Raw genomic sequence first — 26,189 nt, 5'->3', positions numbered from 1 at the left:
CTGCTCTCTCTCTCTCTCTCTCTCTCTGTCTCTATGAGAGGACACACTCACTGTGTGCATCAACACACACACAGAGGGGTTAAAACTCTGAGTGATTGACTGCTGGACTCAGAGTTGGACAGACATCTTTAAACATGACAGAGATTATAAATATTTCAGTTCAGTGATATGAGGGAGCTGTATTTCTGAACATGTGAGGACCGTGATTGACGTCGCTCAGTCTCTAGCCTCGACCTGAACCTCATTACAATTTCAGCCATAAAAACATGGATGAACCCTTAAAAGGCCTGCGAAGAAGTGAAGGCTTTGCAAACTGTCACAACTTTTCAAAAATGTCCTCGCTGTCCTCAGATTAATGGTTTCAAATGACTGATCTTACAAAACTGTCCTTGGTTCCTAGAAGGTTGAATTTGCTCTCTTGCGTTAAAAAATGTTTATTCCCAAGATCTAAAACTCAAACTGCTCTTCATAAATTTAGAAGCGTGCACACAAACAGACTTCTTTCATCTTTCGAAGTGCAACGGGATGAAAATTTGAACGCATGTCCTCCAATAATCTCTTTCTACTCCATTTTATTTTTGCAGTAATCCTGACAAGCCTTCTTTTGCATCACTGTTGTCTTCCTTTCTGTTCCTGCTCCTTCACTCCCTTATCATCTCTGTACCCTCCTCCTCTTCATTCAGACCAGAATGGACATTATCTAAAACTAATCAATGCCTGCCTCAAACTAGCTTAAGCAGCTGTAATTATGCTGTACAGTAGGTACATACACACTCTCTGCTGCAGCTGCTGCTCCTCATTTTAAAGCTGGCATCCAGCTCCAAGTTGAGTGTAAGTGTCTTCTTTACCTGCAGCCTGAACTAATCTACAGCTACACAGGCTGCCCGGCGTGCCTCACCTGCCGGGAATCATCCCTCCAATATTTCCTCACAGTGAGAAAATGTGCATTGGATTTTAGTGTGGAGCCATTCAGCCGCTGCTCGGCGACGGAGTTACAGCGAGTGCAAACAGCTGCAGTCCAGTTTATCTTGATGATCGCAGTCAGAGCAGAGAGTCCTGCTGAGACCACCGGGCGTCCCTGAGATGAGATGAGAGGACGAAGGACGCAAATCTTCCAGATAATAAATGGAGATTAAAAATACCTCAAAGCTGGATAAGATCTCTACACAGGGGCAATGAAATCCAAGAATATTATATGATTTAAAAAAATAAAACCTCTGGTGGAAGAAGTGCTCAGATCTTTTACCAAAGTACAAATACCTACAGTATTAGTACTAGTATTATCAGCAAAATGTACTTAAAGTATCAGAAGTAAACATATTTATCATGTGGAATGGCTTCTTCTTGCAGGATACTCTTTTCTAAGAACACCAACAGGTTTTCTTCACAGCTTGGCACCTCAGAAACTCTCATTAATGACAATTTTACAAATATTAAAGAACCACAAGTTGCATCTCTACAACACTGATGATGAGTGGCGATTCAGGTTGCAGCACGTTTAGCAAACAATAATCTGAGATCAGCGGTGGAGGCAGCTTCCAGATCTGTGCAGACCTGCAGTGAAAATCTTTGAACAGAAATACTTAAAGCAAAAAGGTAAAAGTACTTGATGTACAATCCTCCCCTTTGACTGTTACACTATCATGTATTCTATCATGTAAGCTTTATTTCACTATTGCCAAAATGGAGCTGATTTCAGTTATTTCATACAGCTTGAGGTGGTTTAATCTACAACAGTGCAACACATTTCATATGATGATGACGTAAAGTAAAAGGCACCGATATTTCCCTTTGAACTGTAGTGAATAAGACTGAAGTGGCAAATGGAAACACTGGAATCCCTCATATTTGTGCAGTACACTTATTAGTAAATGTGTTTTATATCCATCACTGCCAGACATTAAAAAACGATGTATTGTAAGTCATTATACCACACAGACATTTAAGATCCCAATAATTTAGAATCATATGAGATAAAACTACGGATTTTGTCACTTTTTGAGAAGTGCAGATACTTAGTGTCGCTGGGTTTTGATAATAAGAGTTATTAATCAAAGAATGCTCACTGAGAGATCAAGTAAAAGATAAGATGGACAAAAAAAATATGAAAACTAACACAGATATCCCAGTTCATGTAATATAAGCATGTCTTGTGTTTTCACTGTGTCAACCTGCAGGAAAATTATAACAAGCGCCTTAAAAAGTCATCTGAGAACAACATGCATGAAATGTAAGATAACACCATGAGGATACGCTGATCCATCAGTCCTACCTGTCCGCGCTGAGCGCCGTCAGCGTGAACACGGACACGCCGACCGAGGTGAGCTGGATGACGGGGATGAGTTTGCACGCCGCCTCGCCGAACACCCACTCCTCGGAGAAGTAGCGGAAAGCGTCCACCGGCACGCAGGTGACCAGCAGCAGCAGGTCCCCCGCCGCCAGGCTGGAGATGAAGATGTTGGGCACGCTCCGCATGGCGCTGTTGGTGATGAAGATCTTCACCAGGGTGATGTTGCCCAGCAGACCCACGGTGATGATCAGGATGTAAACCGAAGTCATGACGCAACACACGACGAAGTGGACCGTCTCCCCGCTGTCCGAGGACACCCACCAGCCGGGTTCCTCGGTGGAGTTGGGGCTCAGAGCCTCGGAGTCTCCGGGCAGAACCGGGGTTAAGTTGGAGAGGAACTCGTCGTCCATGGCCGCGGTGCGCTCTCTGTGCGCGGAGCGCGAAAATCCACAGAGGAGAAAGAACGGGACAGACGGTCCGCGCTGCCGGGCGCGCAACGGGATGCGCCGCGCGTAAAAACGCAACTGCAGCTGGGGTTTTTTTCTCCGACACAAGCTGCCGAGAGACAGAAAAAAACTTTCTACCTGCTGTGTCTGACTGAGAGCTGTTTATCTGACCGTGTGCCACAGTGAAGAGTGAGAGGCGACTGACGCTCGCACAGACAACGAGGCATTACTTTGACACCGGGAACAGAGACTCTCTCCCCACTCTCTCTCTCTCTCTCAGCGTGTGTGTGTGTGTGTGTGTGTGTGTGTGTGTGTGTGTGTGTGTGTGTGTGAGAGAGAGAGAGAGAGAGAGAGAGAGAGAGAGAGAGAGAGAGAGCAGGAGGAAGGAGAAAGTATATGATAGATAGATAGATAGATAGATAGATAGATAGATAGATAGATAGATAGATAGATAGATAGATAGATAGATAGATAGATAGATAGATAGATAGATAGGATAAAAGAATGTCAGAAAAAGACAAGTGCCACAGGGTGGAGAAAAGGAGGCCAGGATGCCAAAGACAAAAAAATCAGACAGGAGGTGGAGAGATAAGGAGGAAGAGCTGGAGGATACAGCATGTGGTCAAAAGTATGTGGACAGTTTGGTCTATACTTGGTCTGCACAGAGAGCCCTGCCCTCACACTCATCCATCACCTCTGGGATGAACCAGATCAGCCAGACCTGGTCAGCCGGCATCAGTGTTCCACCTCACTGATGGTGTGTTTGAACACAAGTTCAACATGTGGAGGACAGACAGAAACCAGAGCGATGCAGCCTGTTAGAGCAGCACATTCATGAGCATGACGCACATGTGGCTGCAGTGTCCAGGCGTCCACGTCCTCGGGGAGAGGGGGGAGATAGACGGGCACAATGACGAGAAGAGAGAGGGGGAAAGAAACTTAGAGACTGAAGGAGAGACAGTGGGAATGATGGAGAGAGAGAGAGAGAGAGAGAGAGAGAGAGAGGGCTGAAGGCTGGTGGAGAAAAAATGAGCGCTGTCCAAATTCTCCCGGTAAATTAATGGTGTGTGTGTGTGTGTGTGTGTGTGTGTGTGTGTGTGTGTGTGTGTGTGTGTGTGTGTGTGTGTGTGTGTGTGTGTGAGAGAGAGAGAGAGAGAGAGAGAGAGAGAGAGAGAGAGAGAGAGAGAGAGAGAGAGATTCAGGGTTGGTTCTATTTTATCCATGAGCCATAATAGTTTCCTTCTAATTACATACTTCCTTTGTCCTTTTAGACACTCTGTAAAAAATTGATGAAATCAGAAGGTGTGCTTTCTCATTTTTTTAATGTTAACGGTGCAAAGTGAACTTCAGCTTCACGTGGACTTCGTCAGCTCCGGGTCCCTCTGTACGCTCTACTGTCTCTCATCCCAGCCCTGTTTATATCCACTGATCTGTTGTTAGTTGTTGCCTGAATGAAACGCTGCATTTATGCACCGTGCTGGACGAAGTGCAGGACTGTGAGATCCTGATTGCTGCTGACTTATTCTGTATGAAAACAGACTACGATTGTGAAGTTGTGCATGAACTCTGGTTGATTACATTTCCTGTTTTATTTTGTGATATGTTCTACTTCCAGTCATTGTTCAGTTTCCTGCCAGTTTCTCTTTCCACCTGTGCTCAATCAGCCAATCAGTTCCTCTGTATATACAGCCCCAGTGATCCGGTTCCTGGTTGGCCAGATTGTCTACATGCAGACTGGATTTTCAGCCTTCCTGCACTTGTGCTATAACATTTATCCTCTGCCAGATGTTTGTGTTTTTCATTGATCCTTGCACCTGAGTCTCTTCTAGTATTCTGGTGTCATCACAATAATCTTTGCCTAACATGAACTAAGTGCTGTCGGTGTTTGAAGATAACCATAAAAATGCTGCATGAACGCACCAAACCTGACGTCCACCTCCAGATCTCCAGTGGTTCAGTGTGTTCAGCGTGTCTGTTCACTCATTCATCAGGTTCATGCTCCTTCCTGCCTGTCAGAAACTAAAGTTTCAGCTCAGACTCGGGCCAAACTTTCAGCATCGTTTAGCTCTTCTAAGTTTGGAGCACACTTCCTGTCCGATTCAGTTTCCAACAGCAGCTCTAATAAACCAGACCTGCACAGCAGAAAACAGCTGACAGACACAGTTAGAAACGAGAGTGAACGTCAATAGTCTTCTCAGTCACTGGTTGATTTAACTGTTCAGTGTTTTATCATTCCAGTAAGGACACTTTTGGTGATTTGCATGTAAGAAATATCAAAGCTGGGATGCATTTATATAGACTTTTATCATATTTTATCCTGTTGTTATTGCTGTTGTTTCAGGGACTGTAAGCCAGCCTGTAGCAGGTTGAATACAGGACCTGACAGATGTGGAAACATATTTATTAAAATGCTGTTAGCTCATAGAAATTTAACAAGCTGGGACGCAGTTTGCACCTGGAAGCAGCAAATCACCAGAACTGTGCTCATGACCTGCTTGAAATTTTCACCTGGATCTCGGCTGGAAGTGGATTCTCTAACCTGACAGGACGTCCAAACTTCCTCACAGAACAGCGCCTCCTGCCTGCTTCGCGCTGTAACGCAGCACCTTCTCAGCGTGATCTTCTTTTGTCCAAAAGCGTAAAAACTAACGTCGCAGTGATCAGTTGCAGTGTAGGGAAGCAGCAAGTGATAACTAACAGAAACGCCATCACTGAGATAAACTCCTACTCACAGGTCAGCGAGCGAGCAGAGGGACCTCACGCGGTCTTTATGATGTGATTTCCTCTCTTCAGATACACCTTCCCGACAGATCCTGCAGAAAGATGCATTTTTAAGATTCTCCCACAAAACCCTGTCAGTGATCGGGCTTAGGAAGCTGCAGGTAGGCGACGAATGAGAGTTAACAAACATCCGGGAGTCCACAACAAGCACGAGGAGTGGGATAAAACACACTGATGGCCTTATCTTCTGCTAACACCTGCATGTTTTTTTTTTGTTTTTTTTTTAACCAGCGGTTTAGTTTGTGTGGATTAATTCACCATATCATTAAATGTCCAGGTTTCCTACACATCTCCAACACGCCAGGAGCGCATCCTCTAATCCTCTATGTTTCCATCTCCATCAGGGACGTAGAGGGAAATAAAAAAAGGGGGAGAAAACCACAAATACAAACAAATTTTAGTTTCGTGTTGAGAAATGCGTCCTGTTCTCTAATCCTCTCCCGTTTTTAACCACGTAACTTCTTTTGGTTTGGTGCTGCGTTTTCTGAAAGCTCCATTCAGTCAGTCAGCGCTGGCCTTCGTCGTCAGATCCAGTTGTTTCAGTCGAGTGTGAGATGAATGCACATGATGAAAAGCGACAGGGGAAACAGTGTCAGGTTCAGGGATGAAGGCCCACAGAAACAGCTCTGGCGTCAGTTCATTCCTCCCAAAGTGCTTTTTGGTGACTAAGCTCCTCTGAAGAGCCAGAGACAGAGCAGGCTCACAGTGTAATCATCATGAATTATGATTCATCACATGATTCGTGAGGTTTTTAGCTCGACTTTTTCCTTGCTTACATATTTCAAACTTTTGTCTCCGTACCAGAAGGTTTTAAGATCAAGGTTGCCATCTGGAGCGTGTGATTCTGGCGCTTCGAGAGGCACAAACACACTTAGAAGTTCACTTTTCCAGGCCGAGTGCGTCTCTGCTTGTTGGTCACAGATGGCAGGGTTTCCTGACAGCGAGCGATGGCTCCTCGTGGACATTTGATAATGAAGTTCTTAACTTTAAAAAACGCAATCTGTAATTTTTGAACACAGAAATCTGGTGTAAGTTCAGATACATAATTTGGGAGAAATTGGAAATCTGTCTTTTTAGACTTTATGGCTCATGGCATCTACTGATCCGCCAAATGTTTCACATCAGTGGGCTCACATTCTGTGATGTTTGCTGAGAGTTATCATACGATGAGAATTTAGAAAGGTTTTGCATTTTTGGAAAGATTAAGAAGCTATCTGCAAAAGTAAAGTAATAATAAAAAAAAAAAACATCGAGCACCAGCGGCATTCAGGAGGAAGACTGTCCGCAACACGGTAAACGAAAAGCCGTCTCCACCCTGCACGCGCAGCCTCCATGTCTCCATGGAGTTTGGCCAACAAGCAGCCTGGAAACGAGACTGCTCCTCACAAGACAGAAGCTCGTCCTCAGCGCTGGCCTCTTCATGGAGGAGCAGAGAAGCCAGCAAACAGCAGCATGTGCGCGCTCATATCAGTCTTAAACCACTCACGCGTGCGCACGGAGACGTTGCTGAACATCTGGCGGCAGACACGATGAAAAGTTGCACCACTCTTTGCTGCGCTGTCGCTGGGCAACAGCCCTAAATGCACATTAGAGCCTCTCATGAACTGATGGGGGCCAAGGTCCGCCACAGTCCGCCACAACTTATTTTATAACTTGTTCGTTGTATTAATGTGGCTTTCCTCTGAGCCACCTCTGCGGAGCCTGGATTAAATGTTTGTGTTGTATAATTATTAATAATTTCAGAACGAGTCATGATCCGCATCCGGGCTGGACGCCGCTGACGCTCTGCTGTCTGAATGGGTGCAAAAACCTGCAGTAGCCCCCACCACCACCACCACCACCACCACCACAACTCTCCGCTAACTCACACCCACTGCGCCATCCCCACCATGTTCCCACAGCTATGACCTCATATCACATCTGTCAGTCGTGTCGTGTCTGTGACGTCATCACTTCCCTCTGACAGCCGGAGTCTGAGCCGAGGCGCTTTTACGCACGCGGTCCTCCCGTTCCGGGCGCACAGGTGGCACGAGCCAGCACAAGTTGGCTGCCAAAGTTGTATCAAGCACGGCATAATTCGTACGGCGTATGCCGGAAGCTTTAGGGTCGTACTTTCAAAATAATAGTGGAAAAATCTCCACCGAGATGATAATGTGATTTGAACACGCCTTTCTCGTGCTGCCACACCGAGTGTTCCGCTCGCAGACATTTTTACAGCGTGAATATGACTTGAACGCTCATCGATTTCAGTTTGACACAGGGTTTGACAGATGTGTGCATCAAAAACTCAATCTGGCTGTGATGACAGTCTGTGCATCCTATTTATTTTTTCCAGCATTAATACTACACAGCTGGATCATTTCTTTCCGTCTCATTTTACTTAGTGTCTCTCAGTTATCATAGTCATCTCTCAGTGATTCCATTTTTAAGCGTTCCCCTTCATGCGCTTGTTTATTTTGAAATATGTGACCGGAAGTGACCCACGTTGATTCCGTCTCGCTTGACTCTGCTCCCTGTCCCGCAAGGTCCCGCAACTGGCATGAGTTTAGGATCCCTGAGTGGAAAAAGAGGGGGGAATGAACAACACGCCGCCAGGATTACGGTTGGTGTGTGGACTTCCATTTTATTTCACTTTGTCCAGTTTTGGCTTTTGGAATTTGAATTTTGATCGGGGGTTCTTTCTGTGTTGGTGGCTGGTCGCTCGTAGCTCGCCAAGGGACTGTATTTGGGACAACAGCAGCTCCGTCAATGCTCTTCCAGAAGTATTTGCAGTGCAGGGTGTGTTGTCATCACTCTTGTTTTTGACTTGTTATTTTCCTGATCGTGGTTTAGTCATGTGTTCACGTAAACAAACTCCACAAAACCAAAAATGTAAGCTTTGTGTCAAAACTAACTCAATGAGCAGAAATATATGACCAGAAATATATTTCTATAAGTAGTTTATTAGAATTAGCCCATTTTAACAGGTGTTTTTCAAAATAAAGCTCCAAATCTTTAAGATAACAAAAAATAACCAAAAGAAAAAAAAAAGCCATTAAGTTCAGCTGAGCTCCTTTACTCAGTCGGCACATTGTATTTTTGTTTGCCATCTCTCTCTCTGCATTGTGTGTGACGAGGTTGTTTTTTTGCTGACATAGTTCTATAGGGATTATAATACAGGGACCACATGCCCCCCCAGGCCATTGTTGGCCCCTCTTGTCTCTGTTGTCCCTTTTCTACTGAGTGAGTCAATTGATGGAGGGATAAAAGGCAAAAAAAAAAAATGCATTGACATGGGCTTTCGGGGCAGCGAGAGAGAGAGAGAGAGAGAGGGAGAGAGAGAGGGAGAGAGAGAGAGAGAGAGAGAGAGAGAGAGAGAGAGAGAGAGAGAGAGAGAGAGAGAGAGAGAGAGAGAGAGGGAGAGGGGTCAGTTGGAGATTTTGTAGCCCCACTGTTGGTGGCCTTTAACTGGTGCCAGCAGCAAACCGGCCATGAGGGCCCAGAGCAGCCCTGGAATTAAAGAGGGGACAACGACAGGCAAACCATGTCTTTAAACTACATCAAAAACTTCTATGAAGGATGCGTAAGTAGATCACAAAGGCCGATTGTGGGGCTTTTATTGTTACTTCCAACCAGGCCCACCTCACTGGCACTTTTTACCTTTCAGGATTTGACAGTGACAGAGGAGCGACACTGAATTATTATCCCTCTCGAGGCTTTAAATGAAAACACAATGATCTGTTTTCATTCCCAGCTTTTTAATCCATCTCCCTTTTACCTCCGTCTCCATGTAGCTGAGTGACATGTTTGTAAGTCAAAGGGCTCTCTTCTTTGTTGGAGTGTCATGTGGGCCTTTTTTCTGGCTCAGTGTTAGTGTCAGAACAGAGCAGGTAGAGAGAAGAGATGGGAAATGTTTCCTCTGAATGGGTTTTGTTTTAGCCTTCAGAGCTCAGGGCCTCAGTGAGCCTCTGTTGCAGCTGCATTTATCTGGCTGACAAAAGCTATTTTCTCTTTGTCTGTGTGTGTGTGTGTGTGTGTGTGTGTGTGTGTGTGTGTACGCGTGCACATTTGTGTCGCATGTTTGTGCGCTGAAAATGTGAATACTTGTTTGTACACGTGTGTGCATGTCTGTGGACGTTATATAATGCTTTTCTGTGTGTGTGTGTGTGTGTGTGTGTGTGTGTGTGTGTGCGCGCATCTGAGTGCTGTTGTGTGTGTCCCTGTCTGGGTGCATCCATGCCAACATTAATGTGCATGTATGTTGCATTGTACAATTGGGCTTATGCTTACCTGTGTGTGTGTGTGTGTGTGTGTGTGTGTGTGTGTGTGTGTGTGTGCGTGTGTGTGTGTGTTCCAGCTCAGGCCTCCTACGGTGATAGGCCAGTTCCACACCTTGTTCTTCGGCTCGGTGCGGATGTTCTTCCTGGGCGTTCTTGGCTTCGCCGTCTACGGAAATGAGGCGCTACACTTCAGCTGTGACCCTGATCGCCGAGAACTCAACCTGTACTGCTACAACCAGTTCAGACCGATAACCCCTCAGGTAGGGCTAAACTAAACAAAAGGTGTGATTAAATGATATGCCCGAATTGCTGGTGAATACATGACAAAACACATTGTAATACAGAACTGCAAAAAACTTGTTTGAGGTAATTTAGATGCAGTGATGCAATTACAAAGTTTGTCCACTAGAAAAACACAGGAGTGAAGGACAAACTTTACGGACAAACCGTAATGTGTCCAGTCAAACAAAAATATTTGCAGTCGCAGGTTGTGTTCAGCACGATGGTTTTTCTATATTGGTAGAAAATGCAATTTAGGAGAGGTGAAAGATTGCAGCAGTCATTGAACTCAACTGGGTTCCTGCCAGCCACAGTTACCAATGACACAAATACCTCATACCTGCATTATCTGGATGACCAGTTTAAAACTGGTGTGTCAAGTGATGAAAAATGAATGTACAAATATTCTTTTCCCTTTCTTATTCTTGTTCCGTCTCTCCCTGCTCAACCTCTTTTCTTTCCTTTTATCCCTCCAACCCCAGAACTTTCTTCCTTCACTCATCCACTCCACTGAATATTTTCTTCTTTCTTCTATTATATATTTCAGGACTCCTCCATTCTATACCCTATTGTCTACTTCCCTTGGCTTTTGTCACTCATCCCTTTCCTTCTTTCTGCTCTCTCCAGGTGTTTTGGGCATTACAGCTGGTTACAGTTCTAGTTCCTGGGGCGGTGTTCCACCTCTACGCAGCCTGTAAGAACATTGACCAGGAAGAGATCCTGGAACGACCCATCTACACCGTCTTCTACATAATTTCTGTTCTTCTACGCATCATTCTTGAAGTTATTGCCTTCTGGCTACAAAGCCACCTCTTTGGATTCCAGGTCTGTAAATTTCTTTCTTTCAAATTTGACTAACTCAATAGAGTGCATGTCCATGTCACGGCTATGCATCCAGCCATTTTCAAGTTGACCCTCAGGGTAATGGTCAACCAGGAGCTGCTGATCTCCAGCATATCCCAGGTGCCAAGTGTCCCTTTCCCAATTCTTCATACCCGGAACACCTGTAAAGAAAAAGGAATAGGGGACATCCTTGCTGTCGTTGAATCACAACTATTGTAGCAAGCCACCATTTGAAGAAAAATCCTTGCAGTTGTAAAGATAGCCTGATTCCGTACCAAAAGATAGGAAGTTCTTCCTTGCCCAATATCCAAGGACGTTCTTCCTTGCCCTATGGCCAGTCTCTCTGCAAAGTTGTGCACAAATCCTATGTGTAAAGTTTTGACACACTCCGCTAAGAGACATCAGAACATCAGACAGAAATGAGGAAAGACATAGTACCAATACAACATTCAGTTAGTCATCCAAAGAGGTGGATTTAAGGGTGCTGTTGGTAGGGTCCACCATGAATCCATGCATCCACCCTGACCTGGTGTCAATCTGCCAGCTGGATGGTGTCCGAGATGACAAAAGCTCTTAGCATTTCAAAATGGTTGCTGGAACATGACCATGACATTATTGTCCTCAATTACCCAGGACAAAACTTTATTACAAAACAAGAGTGCCTTTGTGCATGAGGCACCAGGAGAAGTTCATCAAGATTCCGCCTTGGCTCTTCTTTAATTGGTGGTCTTGCCTAGTACATGCTAGGTACTGTTAGCAAGAACTCAGAACCATCTAGAGTATCATTGAATAATAAGGCTGAGAATATTACTGACCACAGTGCCATCAGTATAAATCGTACATCGAGACATTTAAGGATTGTATTTTCAGGGCCTGGAAGTTCAGGCAGTCATGAAAGTATTATCATCTCATGTTTCTCCTTTTCCCCCAGGTCCACCCACTGTACATGTGTGATGCCAGTGCTTTGGAAAAGGCCTTTAACGTGACTAAGTGCATGGTGCCCGAACACTTTGAGAAAACCATCTTCCTCAGTGCCATGTACACCTTCACTGTGATCACCATACTTCTCTGCATTGCTGAGATATTCGAGATACTCTGCCGACGGCTTGGCTATCTCAGCAACCAATGACACATACAACACAAGCACACATAAAATGACTAAGGATGAAAATATATGACACTCTTTCTGCCAGTTTTTATCAGGCTCTTGGTTAGCTACTACTGGACTTTTATGAAACAGGAAGCTAACGTAAGAGCAAAACCTCACCTGTGGTCCATCGTGAGTCAGTTGCACCAAGAAATTTGAAAATGTGCGACAGTGTCATAGCTGGCAAGTCTGAAATATTCTCTAGGTGTTTTTTGCCCTTAGCTATAGAGTGATCATCCCTAGCTGTATTTCAGATATCAGTGGGTCTGTACTGGCTGTGTCCAATGGTGCGGTATGGACGTGTTGGCCGGAGAACATGTACCTCTGCCTCTGAACTGTTGGGGAATGGGATAGAACAATTTCTGGTTTTCTTATTTTCCACAAGATGGCTGAAAGACAGGTATCAACTTCAGGGTGCTCCTAAAACCTGTGGCCATGGTCAAATTACAGCACAAAGTAAGCCTAGTTTGTCACAAACTTGGTGGCCCATAACAGTCTGAGGGTCCTTAAAATGCTGTTCTTGGAGTTATACCTCAGATCTGATACTCTTACGGAAAAAACACCTTGGAAGCATTAGCTGCACACATTTTTGCTTAAGGTTCTGGTGTGCGCTAAATACATCAAGATTCATCAAACCAACTTGATGCATCTTCTCTGGACTTCACTCGTAGAGTTCCAACAATGGACCTAAACAGCTCTTTTTCAGGAGATTTCTAAAGTTTCAGTTTTGATTTAAAGGCATAAAGTCTTCATTTCATGTAATAACAGCAAACAATGCAAATAATTATACATTATTGTGTATAAAAGTGCAGAGGAACACTATAGTTTAGCTTGTCCTCCAGGTGCTGATCAAATATGACAGGCAGACTATAGAGCTGGCAATGGATTCTCACTTATGTCATATCTTGAGAAACTGTGATCCAGTAACTTTACCCATGGGCAAGTGAATTTCAGGTGCCATTGCTCCTGACACTTCCATGTGTGACAGTTATCGCTTCCAATATATGTCTGCTATTGCTTCCAGCTCGTTCTGACCTTTACTTTCACCAACATGAGCACCACGACTTTGTTGTGGTTTTTTGATGGTATCTGTTTCAGCTTGGTGGGTCTTGAGCTACTCGACTTGTAGAATGGAGAAAGGATGCCTCAAACAGGCCACAAAGGCAATGCATTCTGACAAGGAAGCCACTAGGAATGGTTGTACTCTTTGAAGGTAAAGTTGCAAAATTAATACAAAAGGAGTTCATTTAACAATCTAAATTTGTAGACTGAAGGATTACTGAGAAATATTTAAATTTGGGCATACATATGTGTCGCAATGAAAATGTTTTTTTTTTTTTTTGAATGTCCTTTAAGTATATGAAAAAAAAAATCAGCAACTGCCAGTAAGACGAAACAGAATTTTTGTGCTAGGATTTTTAATACAGTCATACAAACAAATTGGATGTCTCAACATCTAAAGTGAGACTGGTGAGGTCTCACCTAGTGCTAAAAATATCACTGTTTAGTGTAATTCTTAACTTACATGGACAAAATCAGCATAGAAATTTTGAAGTTTATAGAGTTTCAGGCCCTATTGGTCTCATATATAATACGATAATTATTATTTTTATGGACAACAAGCAAATCTAAGCCCTCATTCACTACAGATATATATGACACAGTGGTTGAGCTTTTGTCCATGTCTGATTCTCAACCATCTCTCTACCCCCACACTCTATATCACCTTTCCAAGCTTGTAGCACTAAACATAATACTCTATGTAATTTCGCTTTCGGTGTTGCTGTCAGTGTATTTTGAAAATGATTACCTCTCATGTTTTGTAATGTTTTTTTTAATCAGACATCCATCCAACTTTTGTTATGAAGTTTTCAGCGATCTGTTTATCATCTCAGGTACAAAGTTGCATTACCAGACAAAAGTGGATCAAACCCTCATTTCAAGTCCTTTTAAACCTGTAGATAAGCTTTTCCAGCACTAAGGGACCACTCCAATTGATCCCAACCGACAGTACCAAAGACCTGGTTAGTCTGATAGGCTTTAAAAGGATTTGAAACAGGTATGTGACTCCTGTGATTTGGGTTCGTCTGCGTTCTGGTATCTGTGGGGATGGTTTTAAATTTTGCCTCTAAACGTTCTGTTGACGAGATGTAGGCCTTGATTACATTGAATAACAATGTAGAACTCTACATCTGTAGCATTCAGCTCATGTAGGAGACGTGATGTAAATTGGTTTGCTAAAATCTGGGGCCATTTGGTGGAAATATATCCCCTGTCCAAGATTTTCATTCTACTGATCAGTCCAGAGAGTCCACAACAGAGGAAGCTAACAGCTTATTAGCTGTGTTGCACCATCCTCTTTCATATAACCCTGCTCTGCTGGACTATGAACTTTTTCATAGAGGAGGCATAGTTTGCAGATAATAATGAGACAAAAGGCGATGCCATCATGTTCTTTTAGCAACCCAACTAGCATGGAACGCTATTGTGATTAACTAGTGCTAGCCTGTTTCCAGCTGGCTAGCAGGTTAGCAGCTAGCTTGCCAGCCACAGTAGTTTGCCTACTAGCCCTGTGAATAGCCAATACGCCACCAAGCGTTTGCACCACCTATTCCATGGGGACGCATGGACAAGCTGTGTCACATGAAAGCTAGTACTGTTAACATCTCTAATCTTGGGAAAGCTAACCATTTAACATATTAAAAGTTATTCCACAGGCTTAAACATACAGGCTCGTCTTGGTAAAGAACTTGTTCAGATTTGTACATGAAGCTGTGGTTAACTGTCTTAGAATGATTGATTTTAGTTAGTTCTTGAAAAGCAGGTGTATTTTGACAAGTTTGAGTCATTGATAAGATTCTGGTGAATAACTGTAGAGATTGGAATATATTATTTTAGTCTGATGAAGAACTTAAAGATACACACCCTGATTTTTTAAATAATGCCACCAAATCCCAAACTGTTCTTTCGATGAACTCAACTGTGTTGTAAAATATTAACATCACGCTGGGAGGTACTGTATATTGGGTTTTTGGTACTATTGACAATTATTTACGAAATCAGGGACTGTATCGTTAATGTCTTGATGCTTCTTCTCACCACCAATATCAGGGTAATTCGTGAAAATTCATCAATTATGACACAACACACAGCATACTACATTTAAAATTCATATTTAATTTTTGTATCTTTGATTTTTACTAATGTTGTTACAGGTTAAAATGGAGCTAAGACTCGTCTGTCTCTGTATTGAACTCACTTTGTCCATCACCTCGCAGCTATGTCAAAGAAAAAGAGGCACACTTTATGACCAATATTGAAACAAAACTGTCTTTCTGTTTGCTTCTGTTCAGATGACCAGTTATTCTCCTTTTTGTTTTGTCTTGAGATGATTGATTAAAAATGTCCTACAATTCATTTTTGATCAACAATCATTTATTACCTTGATATAACATGACATAAAATCATTTTCATTATGCATTATCTATTTTTAGCTATAATAGCAATTGCTTTCTGTGTCAGCCCAATAAACACTTTGGTTCTAGGTGAAATTTAGTAATATCTCTTGGATAAATTGACATTTGATACAAAAATTATTGATCCCTTGAGGATGATTCCTAATGACAACGATAATTCCCTGAGTTTTTTTGTGGCAGCACCAATAGTTCCCACTTGTTCAGCCTCAAGATGTCACATTCGCTTCTGGGAAACTGAAGGTCATTTTTACCATTTTGTGGCATTTTACTGACAATGAATGTTACAAAAAAAAATAAAAATATTAAAAAATAAATTAGCAGTAAGAGTAAGTGGGGCCATTCCTGATTTGACTTAATAAGCTAATAATTACTGAGCACTAGAAATGGTCCCTCACCATACAGGAGAGGATTAGATAAATGGACAGAGACACACATCGATTCCTTGCAGGAGAAAGTCATTGGCTATGTACTCCATGTCTACTGCTGCTCAGCGGTAAATAAAGCCCATCTCCATTTTAACTGACAGGTCTCATAAATCCAACTACATTAATTTCTATGGTGTTTTATCCAAAACAAGTGTGACAGAAGTCAAAGAAAGGACAAAAAGTTAGTGTAGGTGAAAAGAAGAAGGCACACTTCCAGACATTTGCAACCCGAATGCCTCTCTCTCTCTTTCTGGATCAATCCAAATGTCCACCCTCTGGACTTATGGATGGAGCGTTCAAAAACTTTGGTTACACAAATGATGCTGACTGCCATCATCATGTCAAAGGCCACTGGATGGGGAAAAAAATAGCTATGAGACACTTTAAGTTCATTTCCGTGGATATAAATGCAAGTTCTTGCCCCTGTGACTCAGCTCAAAGTATGTTCCTGAATGGTTCTCAACACTGGCAGCAAGATGTGTTCAGGGTCTACTCTTTATACAACAGAGATAGATAGATACACATAGTAAACCCTTGTAAAACCAAATCACAAGGTCTATATGTACTCTGTATGTGTGGAATATGAAACCTCACTAAATCAATAAGCTTACCTTAAAAATGAAAAAAGAACAGATGTCTTCAACAGTCAATATGGTACATGTGGACTATATATTGTGTATAACATAAATGGGTTATTCGTTTGTTATTATATATTATCATTATTCCTTTGTTGTACACAGTCACATCCATATTGTAAGTCTACCCTGAGATCAGCTCCTAAAGAAGTCCACAGACAGTCTGCTTGGGACCTCTTATGGACTTGATGAACTGTGGATTTGGACAGCCCTTGTCACTCAAGGGCTTCACTGGAACCTGTATGCCAACAAGTCCTCAAGTGCAAGGAAGTCTGAAAACACGAAGAGCTGGCCTTTTTTTAAAAAATAGAATAAAATAAATGTCCTTCGACTGTCCAGCCATCATAGTCCTCGTGAGTCTCTCTGAGTGCATAAAAATGCTGATAATTGAAGGTTTCCTTCAATTATTACTGTGCCCCCACAGCAATACTCTGTATGAGCAGCAGCAAGTGCTTTAAGGACTTTTTTTGTCCCGGTTTTTCCTGTCAGACTGCATACATACTGATGGTGACGTATTCAGTCTGAGAGGAGGAGCGGCAGACAATATTCACAGCTAAAAAAAAAGTATTTGCACATCCTCATTTTTCTTTTTTTTTGTCCTGAAAAAAAAAAACAAAACCCTGCTAATATTCTCTTAAAAATGCTGGAGTATAACATCAATCAAATGCAATTAAGTTTTTTGTTATGGTTTTGAAGAACTCCTGACTTAAGTGTGTCCCCCCACAACTCGTGAAAGATTATGACTCATCTTAACCAGCATCAGTGCAGCTCCTTTAATCCAGTCAACAAATGAAGGGATGAAGTCTGGTACAGTCTGAGCCGAAAAATGCAAAAACGAATCACCAAGGAAGTGGGTGGGCTTGGATCAGAGTTGTCATCTATCCATTAGCCCATGGATTCTCCCAGACTCCGGACCCAAAAACCCTTAACCACAACTGGTGTCCAAACTTCATGGAACTTTTGCTTCCAAGCCACGGTTCACTTGGAACAGGGCAGTGTGAACCTACACGAACCACATCCAACGAAGATTTCCGCTATGGTTTGGACCAAAGAAAACAGCAGCAGACAGGCCTGACCACACTCATCACATGTGAGGCTTTATGAAAAGCCCAGGGAACTTGAAACTGTAATAGTCTGTCCTTTGTTGTGCCGGTCAGGTCACAGGTTCACTCAACCACAAGCTCAGTTTCAGCAAGAGATTCTCTTAACTGTAACAGACCTCTACGCTCCAAGCCCACCCGCTTTCTGGGAAATTATGCAATTTTGTTCATTTGTAATGCTTTTTGTGATTTGCCATGCTCAGTTTGTCTTCATTTTGTTTATTTTTGAATATGTTTTGGTTTGTATGCCTGTTTGCAGACTCATGGTTTTAACCTGGTCTCAAACCTGAATATCCTGAGCGAAACCTTTAAATGAGTCTGATCTTCCAAAGCCGACTTATTGGCCTCTAAGTGTTCTTTACCCGATCAAAATGCAATTAACATCTTCAGGTGATGTTGTTATGGTTACTTTTGTCAAGATTGGCTCAGCAAGTATTTTAGTTAAGCTTAAGAGACTCTGTGTAATTTCGAACTGTCATAAATCTGTTTATTCAACATAAACAGAGCAATGTGCTGATATTGCACATTGCTCTGTTTACTCACAGATTTTTTGTTTAATAAATTAATAAAACACACTATGTGTATATACTGCATTGAACAAAAAAAAAAAACCTTTCAATGCCTTTTTGTTCTTAACATCTCTGATTTTGGTTTCATATTCAGACAGTTCTTGACAAAAAAAACATTCAAACTGGTTTGGAGTCAGTCCATTTCTTTGTGTGTAGCTTATGTGACATTGGAATAATAAAAGTAGATGTGCTTAGAAAATATCATCTTTATCCATCTTGTTGCCTTCAAAATTCAGAATTAACTCCTTATCTTCTACAGTATGTTAGATGGATTATTTCCTGATATTTCCTGATATTATACATACATATTATAATATTATACATATTTCCAAATTCAATTTTGCTCATCCTTTGCACATACTTCTTTATGTATTTTATTCTCAGTATATATATTTTGTTGTATATTTTCTTATATATATATTCTCAGTATTAATATTTTGTTTTTTATATTTGCTTGATATATATATATATATATATATATATATATATATATATATATATATATATATATACTTTCTCTTTTCTTTCCTTGCTAATTTCATGGAGCACCTGCAACAAAAACAATTTCCCCTCGGGGATCAATAAAGGAATTCTGATTATTTGAGAATCTTTCTCCCGATAAAATGCTCAATCTCATTAATATTTTTGTGTAAATACCATGAAAGAAAGACCAAATGCATAAAAAAGTTTTTTTAATCACAGAAGTCACAAGAATATTTAATATCCAGTCTAAATCTCCCCAAACACGTTTTTTTCTTTTGGATAAAGAAAACTTCACTGTCATGATCCAGGAGGGGCACCTGAGCAGATATGACGTCATCTGTCCCGCGTGGGCGGCCGCTCCTATTGGATATACACGCGGAAGTGAGGGGAGCACTTGCTAACAACAACAGGGAACCTGCTCTCAGTCTCATTGTTCTCCTGGAGGGTTTTTAGGCAGACATGGCTTTACCAGCCCCGCTCAAACCCATCCAGCACCACCTGCGGACCGCACAGGAACACGAAAAACGGGACCCGGTCGTGTCTTACTACTGTAAGTTTGTGTGCTGGCTAATGTTAGCCGCATCTACTGTTAGCATCCAAGCTTTGTTTACCTGAGCCGACAGCTGAGAGTGGGTTAGCTTAGCCTCTAACTTCTGTCTAAACCGGGAGTTTATTCATGAACTGGTGACAGACAACGAGTGTTTTAAATCATTAACAAGCCGCCGAGCTGTGGTTTTAAATCAATATGCACCATAACGTTAGCTAGTCATAACTTTGGCGGCGTTATCTTGGATAGACCAAACTTCATTAGCCGGCTAACGTTGCCTTAACGTCATGGCAACTGTAACGTTATACGTTTTTCACAACTTCCCAAACTGTTTCATTACTGAGGCAGACATCTGGGACTCTACATCGTGGTTTTGTAAGGCTTCACATGACCTTCTTATCCAGTTGAATGGAGGAGAAGTCAGATGGTAGTTTCTGCACCTTGTCAGCCAAATGTGTGGAAGTTTTCAAGTTAATCGCACTTCATACCTGCCGTAGAGTTAGCGGACAGTCCCGACTGGTTGCTGAGGTAAACACCTCGTCCAGCTCGTTTCATGTTGGCACTGTGTGTTCGTTTCAGTGACAGACAGTCATGAGTCTCCACCGTCAGGCATGGCTGGCTCAGCTTGAAAGAATGGGCTCCACCCCACAGCCCTGCAAGATCAGTTCATTAACGCTATTACTTAACGAGTCACCGACTAACGAGCTTGTCTAGCACACGGTGTTTTCTTGTAATAACTTGTAAATCTGGTATTCTTTTGCTGCTAGAAGTGAATTTCTATTGTCTTTTGCTTACCATTACTTTTAAGCGCTGTTACGATCCCTTACATGTGTGAGATTCAGCACTGATACCAAAACATTCCTTACTTAGAGAAAAAACAGGTTTTTTTTTACAAAATACCTGTTGTCATTAAACTGTCTATCATTTAACAAAAAAACCCACAGTTCTGAAATGTTAAAGAGCAGGTCTTGTAATATTCTGCATTTCTCTTATAACCTGTATTACATAACATGAATTGATCCTGATGTTAGCCTGGTATAACTCACACCTCTGTTCCATAGAGCTCTAATAATGACATATTCCATCATTGGCATGAACACCCCCCCCCCCCCCCCCCCCCCCCCACACACACACACACACACACACACTCTCACACACTCGCACACGCTGTAGTTTATTTTGCTCAGTCCCACATACACCAATCTGCTGCCCCAAATACTGACAGAGTAAGAAAGTCTGGAGCAATCTGCAGCTGAAAATAGATTAATGTTTGTTTAAAACATCATAAAAATATAATACACTTTAAGGAAGTATAACATCTGTCAGAGATTGAACAGAGGTGGCAAACATTAAAATTCTCATTGCTGAAGCCTCGTCTCAATATTGGCACTTGATATGTCGCTGGAGCCACGGTATGCTGAACAGAAATAGCATTTATCATTTACAGCTTCACACTAGTTATTTCTTTTAAATAAGATTTTGATGTTCGCCCATAATGCTCAAGTGGTACAGGTTTAGATTTTTGATTAAAATGATTCCAGGTAAACATAAGATAACATTTTCTCTTGCATCAAGTAGCCCAAAGCTTGAAGTAGGGTAAGCTATCTGAGATGACTTTTGATTGATAATATAGAGCGCACAGGCTTTAATGCAGCAGGGGTCTGCGTCTGACCTAGTTGAGCTGTGACAGGAGGGAGCTGCTTGAGGCAAGATGCACATGAAGAGGTATGGAAAAGCAGAAAAAAAAAAAACCTGTCAGATCAAAACCGTGTGTCCAACATGCTGACAAAGATATGTGAGCATTTCTTCTGACAGCTGAGGGAAACTGGAAAAGAGAGAATTCTTTACTTGATGAGTGTGTGACACGTTGATTTCCAGTTTGAATGAGTCCATTGTGCCATTTTGCCAAGAGGCTTTTGGTGTTGTTGGGCAAGACCAGAAAACAGCTGGTGTAAACTTCTTACATCTTACCTTAAAGTCGTATTTGTTAGGCAGGATCATCGTAGTTATCAAGCTGCAGGCTAATTCAGTAAGTGTGACTCGTCCTTGAATACCAGCCTGTATCAGGCATGGCTGAGTAATCACACACAAATGCCTACGATGCATCATGTGACTAAAACGAAACCTAAGACAGATAAAGAGAGAGATATTTAAAATCTTGTGACAAGAAAAGTGTAAAAGAATTGATTAGATTAACATTAGAAATGTCCCTTTTTTCTTCTGTCTGAACCAAACTTTGATTTTCTTAAAATCAACTGTCGTCTGAGAGCACTTGGCTTTAAACCGGCTAAAAAGGGCAAGCTCTCAACAGTCTGTGTTACAGTTATATCTACACTCTACTCCCAGCAAATACTGCTACTACTATTATCTTTTCATGAGAAATGTATAAATAAGAGTGACACTGACAGCTTAATACTTCAGCAGGATTACTACTTCCTGTCTTGGGGTCTTGAGCAGTGATATGTCACTCATAGCGCCTCCCTACTCATCACACCACTATGCTGCGACTTCATTACTTTAAATTGAATTGACACCACAAAATAGCACATTATGTGTGATGTTCTCTGCTTTTCTAGACATTGCCAGTGCTTTTCAGTAGTACCAGTGTTGCTAACAACAACAGCTGCTGCAGAGCTGCTCTCTTACACAGTTTCTCCTGCAGGGTTTCCTCTTGCTTTTCCTTCTCGCTTTTTGACAAACTGGTTCTCCAGCACATCAGAGACAACATCCTAGCCAGGCTGGATGGACCCTCACCAGTTACCAGCAGATAGTTCAGATAATTATTCTTCACACACCTTGAAAATAGCACCTACATCAGAAAGCTGTTTCCTGATTTCAGCTCAGCATTCAACACGATCTCCCCCATTAAAGTGACTGGCAAACCTGACACTCTGGGCCTCAGTACCACACTCTGCAGATGGATAGTCACGCCTCCTCCACTCTAGGACTGTCAAAATTGGCCAAAAATGATGTTGGATTCATGCTGCTAAAAAGATCGCACATGGGTTTGAACCATTTGAATATCTAGTTTTGCTCATTACGTCCATAATTGTGCGAACCAATACGTCGAGAGACATCAAGAGAAATCAATGAAAGTGATGTTTGATGTGTGCAGAGTTTCCAATTTTTGCCGCTTGTGCTTTAAGATGTCCTGATCCTGCTAACTTAGTCTCGAGTTGATTTGAGGAAACCGCTTTACTGTCTCTGCTTTGTATTTGGGGCGGGCAGCGTGATCCAACTCCCACAACGGTCACGTGATTCGGGCCTCAAGACTGCTTCCACGATCTCACCTGAGAGCAACAGTTGTTGGTGATAACGAACCTCTGCTGCATCTCTGCTGTTCTCATTTGTACCCTTAACGCTCTTACTTTGAAGCAACGTGAGTTTTACTGTTTTGACTCTTGTTTATATGAAAGTTCCAAATTTAAAGAGGAAAATAATCCGATGTGATGCAGCATGGTACGGTATGCAACTCTAGTCATGATACTAAATTAAACATAGTTTGGCCATATTGCCTACCCATTGTACCCACTGAGCATCAGTGATATTGATGAGGTGAGGCACCTGCAGAGAGCCCAAAGGATACTAAAACATAATACCCACCCAAGCTGCAGCCTGCTCACCGTGCTGCTTTGTTAAGCGATAAAGCTGCTGGACCCACAAACCACAGAGCGCCTGCTTTCCTCTGGCTGTGAGACTCCACAATTCACCCTCAGCACTCCAACATAAATAACAGTTTATTTATATGGCTTATTATTTATTCATTCATTTATATCATTTTAGTTTTGTGAGTAATGTACAGAAACAACAGCTTGCATTTAGCTGTTCAGCCCTGCGTTGTAGAAGGATGCAGAAATGTACCTTGTGCTTTGTAGTGGCAGATAGCCGATATCGAATTACTTTGATTGGGACCAGGGCCAGAAAGACCTGATCAGGATATCCCAAATTAAAACTGTATGGTCAGTTTCTGTCTTTGAAAGACGGGATGTTGTTGATAGCGTCGTACACAACACGTGACTGGGCAAACAGACCACGTTTGTGGTTGAATCTTCTTTGTTCTCTTATCCAGCCCACTCTGTCACACCATTTCCGTCACTTTTCACTCTTAATTTGTCATCTTGACTTTACAGCGTTAATTAAAAACATTTATCTAGAGGGCTGTAATTTCCAGAAGGCTCAGTTTGAGTATTACTGTCATGTATTTGTGGTCATTTTCTGAGTCTTTGATGTCCCTGGAAAGTTTCCTTCAGCCTTGCTGTGGAAACACAACCAATCAGAGACACAGCATGGCTCATTACTGATCCCTGGTTGGCTGCAGATGACTGAGAGTGGAGGATGAGGGTGAAGGAGAGGCAGAGGGCCAGCTGGGAAGTGGATTTAGCCCGAGATGAGAGCGGTGATGATGAATGTGTGTGTTGGGGATATGCATGGAAACATCACTTTCTGCGTTGAATCAAGCCAAGCTGACTGTGTGTGTGTGTTAACTATATACTCCAAAAGATTGTTTCTTTTTCCGTTTTTATGTGCTGAATTAGGCAAAGCGGGGCTTGATAAAGTTTCTAGTTTGTGGATGATTGTAAATTGGCATTTTTGAGCGTGTGTGTTAGCAGCAAGCTTAAACAGATTTTTAAAAATCTGTTGGTCGTGAAATCAGCCATCAGGACAAACTGATGAGTCTGCGAAGCAAACAAGCTGCGTTGTTTCTTTTCTGGGAAAGTTTTTAGAAAACAGAACACATGAAATGAACAGGCACGGTGGAAATTTCCAAATTTACTTATGAAGCTGTGTTTTAAATGGCATGACAGCCAGCGGGCGTCCTCAAATCATTTCCTCAAGGTTAAAAGCAAGAGTGAGAGATGGTTTACCGGCCTCGAGGTTTTTGGTTTATTCTGAAGTGGTCGCTGTAAATAAGAATAAATTCTTGGCAGCTCTTTAACCATTCAGCCTTAATGTTTGAGGAGAGGAAATGACCTTCAAATTGATAGTTGGACACTCTCCAATATCCGATTATATTTCCAGCCTCAGATAAAGTTTTAACAGGTTGGGGGTCATTTCTGCCCAAGACGCTGTAGACTCTGTGTAAAGTGAACAGGGTACAGTCAAACCCTGTATTCCAAGTTTTGTTTGTGTGTGTTTTAACAGGTAGTGTTAGGTCATAAAGCTTGGGAGGGTCTTGCTTGTTTTGCAATGAAATATAATACACAGCCCCTGCAATTTCATACTGTTCCCCGTTAATAATTAATGAAGTTGCCACTGCTGTGCCACATGTGGAAAATGCCCATTTTCAATTTAGAGACACTCATATGGTTCCTGCTGCTGTGTGATGGCCGCAGATGTTTAATAATACGTGTAAATAAACAGATTTTCTGAGCAACATGTGAATTTAATCAGAGAGATTTATTAACCCTGCACATAACAGACTGTGGCATTGTAGAGCAAAGTGAAAGTGGCTGCGAGGTGTTTGGTTTGTGGTATCAGCCGATGCAGCGGCATGAGGTCAGTTACACTTTGGCCGATCTGTTAAATTGTTTGTTTGTTGTCATGAAGGTATAGCTGAAAACAGAAAGTGAGTGTTTGTTGTTGTGACTGTTTGGGCTGAAGTGTCAGGTGCTGCCATGTTTTGCACTGAATCCCCAGAGATCACCTGTCAGTCAAACAGCGTGGCTGCTGCTGTAATGTCTTTTTCCTCAGGTAGGGTACTTAGTGGATTAAGTAAGAGTCAGGGATCAGGGAGTTGGGCTGTTTTAATGGGAAAGAGCGGCAGCTGCTTATTTTGTGAACACTGTGTTGGCTCAGTTCGCGGCAGATAAGCGGTTTACCTTTATCTCAACGCAAGAACAAGCTTCCCTCATTGATGTTCTGTGATAGACGTGATTGACAGGGCTTCTAGGAAGGTAGAGAAGGTTGTATAGGAATTGATCTGGATTATTTCCAAGGCTTTTTACCCATGAAAAGCGTAGTGACATGGTGTTTTTGTCTCGTGAAGACTTATTTTAGAGCGGTGGAAAGCCCTGCAGGGTGCAGGGTGCAGGGTGCGTGTCTGCTGTTTGGCATGCAGCCACAGTGGTTGCTGTGTGCTGATGTGGACCAGTGATCCAGCCAGACCACTGGAGGTCAGCAGCACCATGTGTCTGGGCCTCTGAGTCGAGCTGTAACTGTGTGTGTGTGTGTGTGTGTGTGTGTGTGAGAGGCCATACGTTGTCGTGACGGCATGAAGCTTAACTTGCCTAACTGAGTCAGATTGTGTCTGTGAGTGTTGTGTGATGTATTAAAGTAAAAGTCTGGTAATATTCTGAATTTTGTAAGTATTTCTGTGGAATTTTAAGCCTTTGTTACAGACAGTACAGATGACGTAGTGGGCGCTCCAGATATTTTCTGTTTTCTTCTTGACAACAAATCCCATGTACACACCCAAACCAGTACCATGTATCCACTACGAAGTGCAGTGTTATATCAAAGCCTGATAGATCTTCTTCCTCTGAGCCATAGAACTCCATTGTTGTCCAAAAACTACTAAAAACACATCAGTGAGCCCCACTGTTGCACTGGGTGTCATGGTCCTTAATTACAATGAACACACACAATGTAGTTTTTTTTTGATTCAGTCACCGTCCCACTGCTCCAAATACTCACTATAGCGCCAAATGTGGATTAATCCGCCTCTGAAAATAGTCCCAAAAAATGCAGTCTGTTGAGTTTAAGAGAGAGAACGCAAAGAGAGTTAAGCTGAATGAGGTGCTTCTTCATTTGTCATTAATTAAGTGAGCAAACTTTTAATGTATTACTAATCTCTGCAATCCATTCAGTCTTCAAGGCTGAATCAGATTGAGTTTAAGTGCCTCTGTCCTTTTTGGACATTTGATGTATTTTATCCATCGTTCAGCCTCAGCCCTACATCAGCAGGTCTAT

The 26,189-nt window shown here is 42.2% G+C and overlaps 4 protein-coding genes across 7 annotated transcripts in view; 2 read left to right on the top strand and 2 right to left on the bottom strand.

Moving 5' to 3' along the window:
* Positions 1-2,938, bottom strand: part of nmbr (neuromedin B receptor) — a 33,433-nt gene extending 30,495 nt beyond the window's left edge. The window contains exon 1 of the mRNA XM_070987642.1: positions 2,273-2,938. Within this exon, the coding sequence (XP_070843743.1) occupies positions 2,273-2,700 (428 nt within the window). The 5' untranslated portion in view covers positions 2,701-2,938. The remainder of the gene's footprint in view (positions 1-2,272) is intronic.
* The window catches only part of txlnba (taxilin beta a), a 356,647-nt gene that overhangs the window by 123,724 nt on the left and 206,734 nt on the right, over positions 1-26,189 (bottom strand). The gene's annotated exons all lie outside the window — the stretch shown is intronic.
* gje1a (gap junction protein epsilon 1a) lies at positions 9,041-12,027 on the top strand. Its single transcript, XM_070986686.1, has 4 exons — positions 9,041-9,079; positions 9,854-10,036; positions 10,683-10,880; positions 11,830-12,027. The coding sequence occupies exons 1-4, from the start codon at positions 9,041-9,043 to the stop codon at positions 12,025-12,027; spliced, it is 618 nt and encodes a 205-aa protein (XP_070842787.1).
* vta1 (vesicle (multivesicular body) trafficking 1) overlaps positions 19,099-26,189 on the top strand; it is a 49,600-nt gene continuing 42,509 nt past the window's right edge. For all 3 annotated transcript variants that reach the window (XM_070987894.1, XM_070987893.1, XM_070987892.1), the window contains exon 1: positions 19,099-19,283. In XM_070987894.1, coding sequence (XP_070843995.1) covers positions 19,193-19,283 — 91 coding nt within the window. In that variant the 5' untranslated portion in view covers positions 19,099-19,192. The remainder of the gene's footprint in view (positions 19,284-26,189) is intronic.

The sequence above is a fragment of the Chaetodon trifascialis genome, chromosome 19 (genome assembly GCF_039877785.1).
Source record: "Chaetodon trifascialis isolate fChaTrf1 chromosome 19, fChaTrf1.hap1, whole genome shotgun sequence".
Classification (NCBI taxonomy): Eukaryota; Metazoa; Chordata; class Actinopteri; order Chaetodontiformes; family Chaetodontidae; genus Chaetodon; species Chaetodon trifascialis.
Note: the sequence above shows the minus strand (reverse complement) of the source record. Positions and strands in the feature narration are given on the sequence as shown.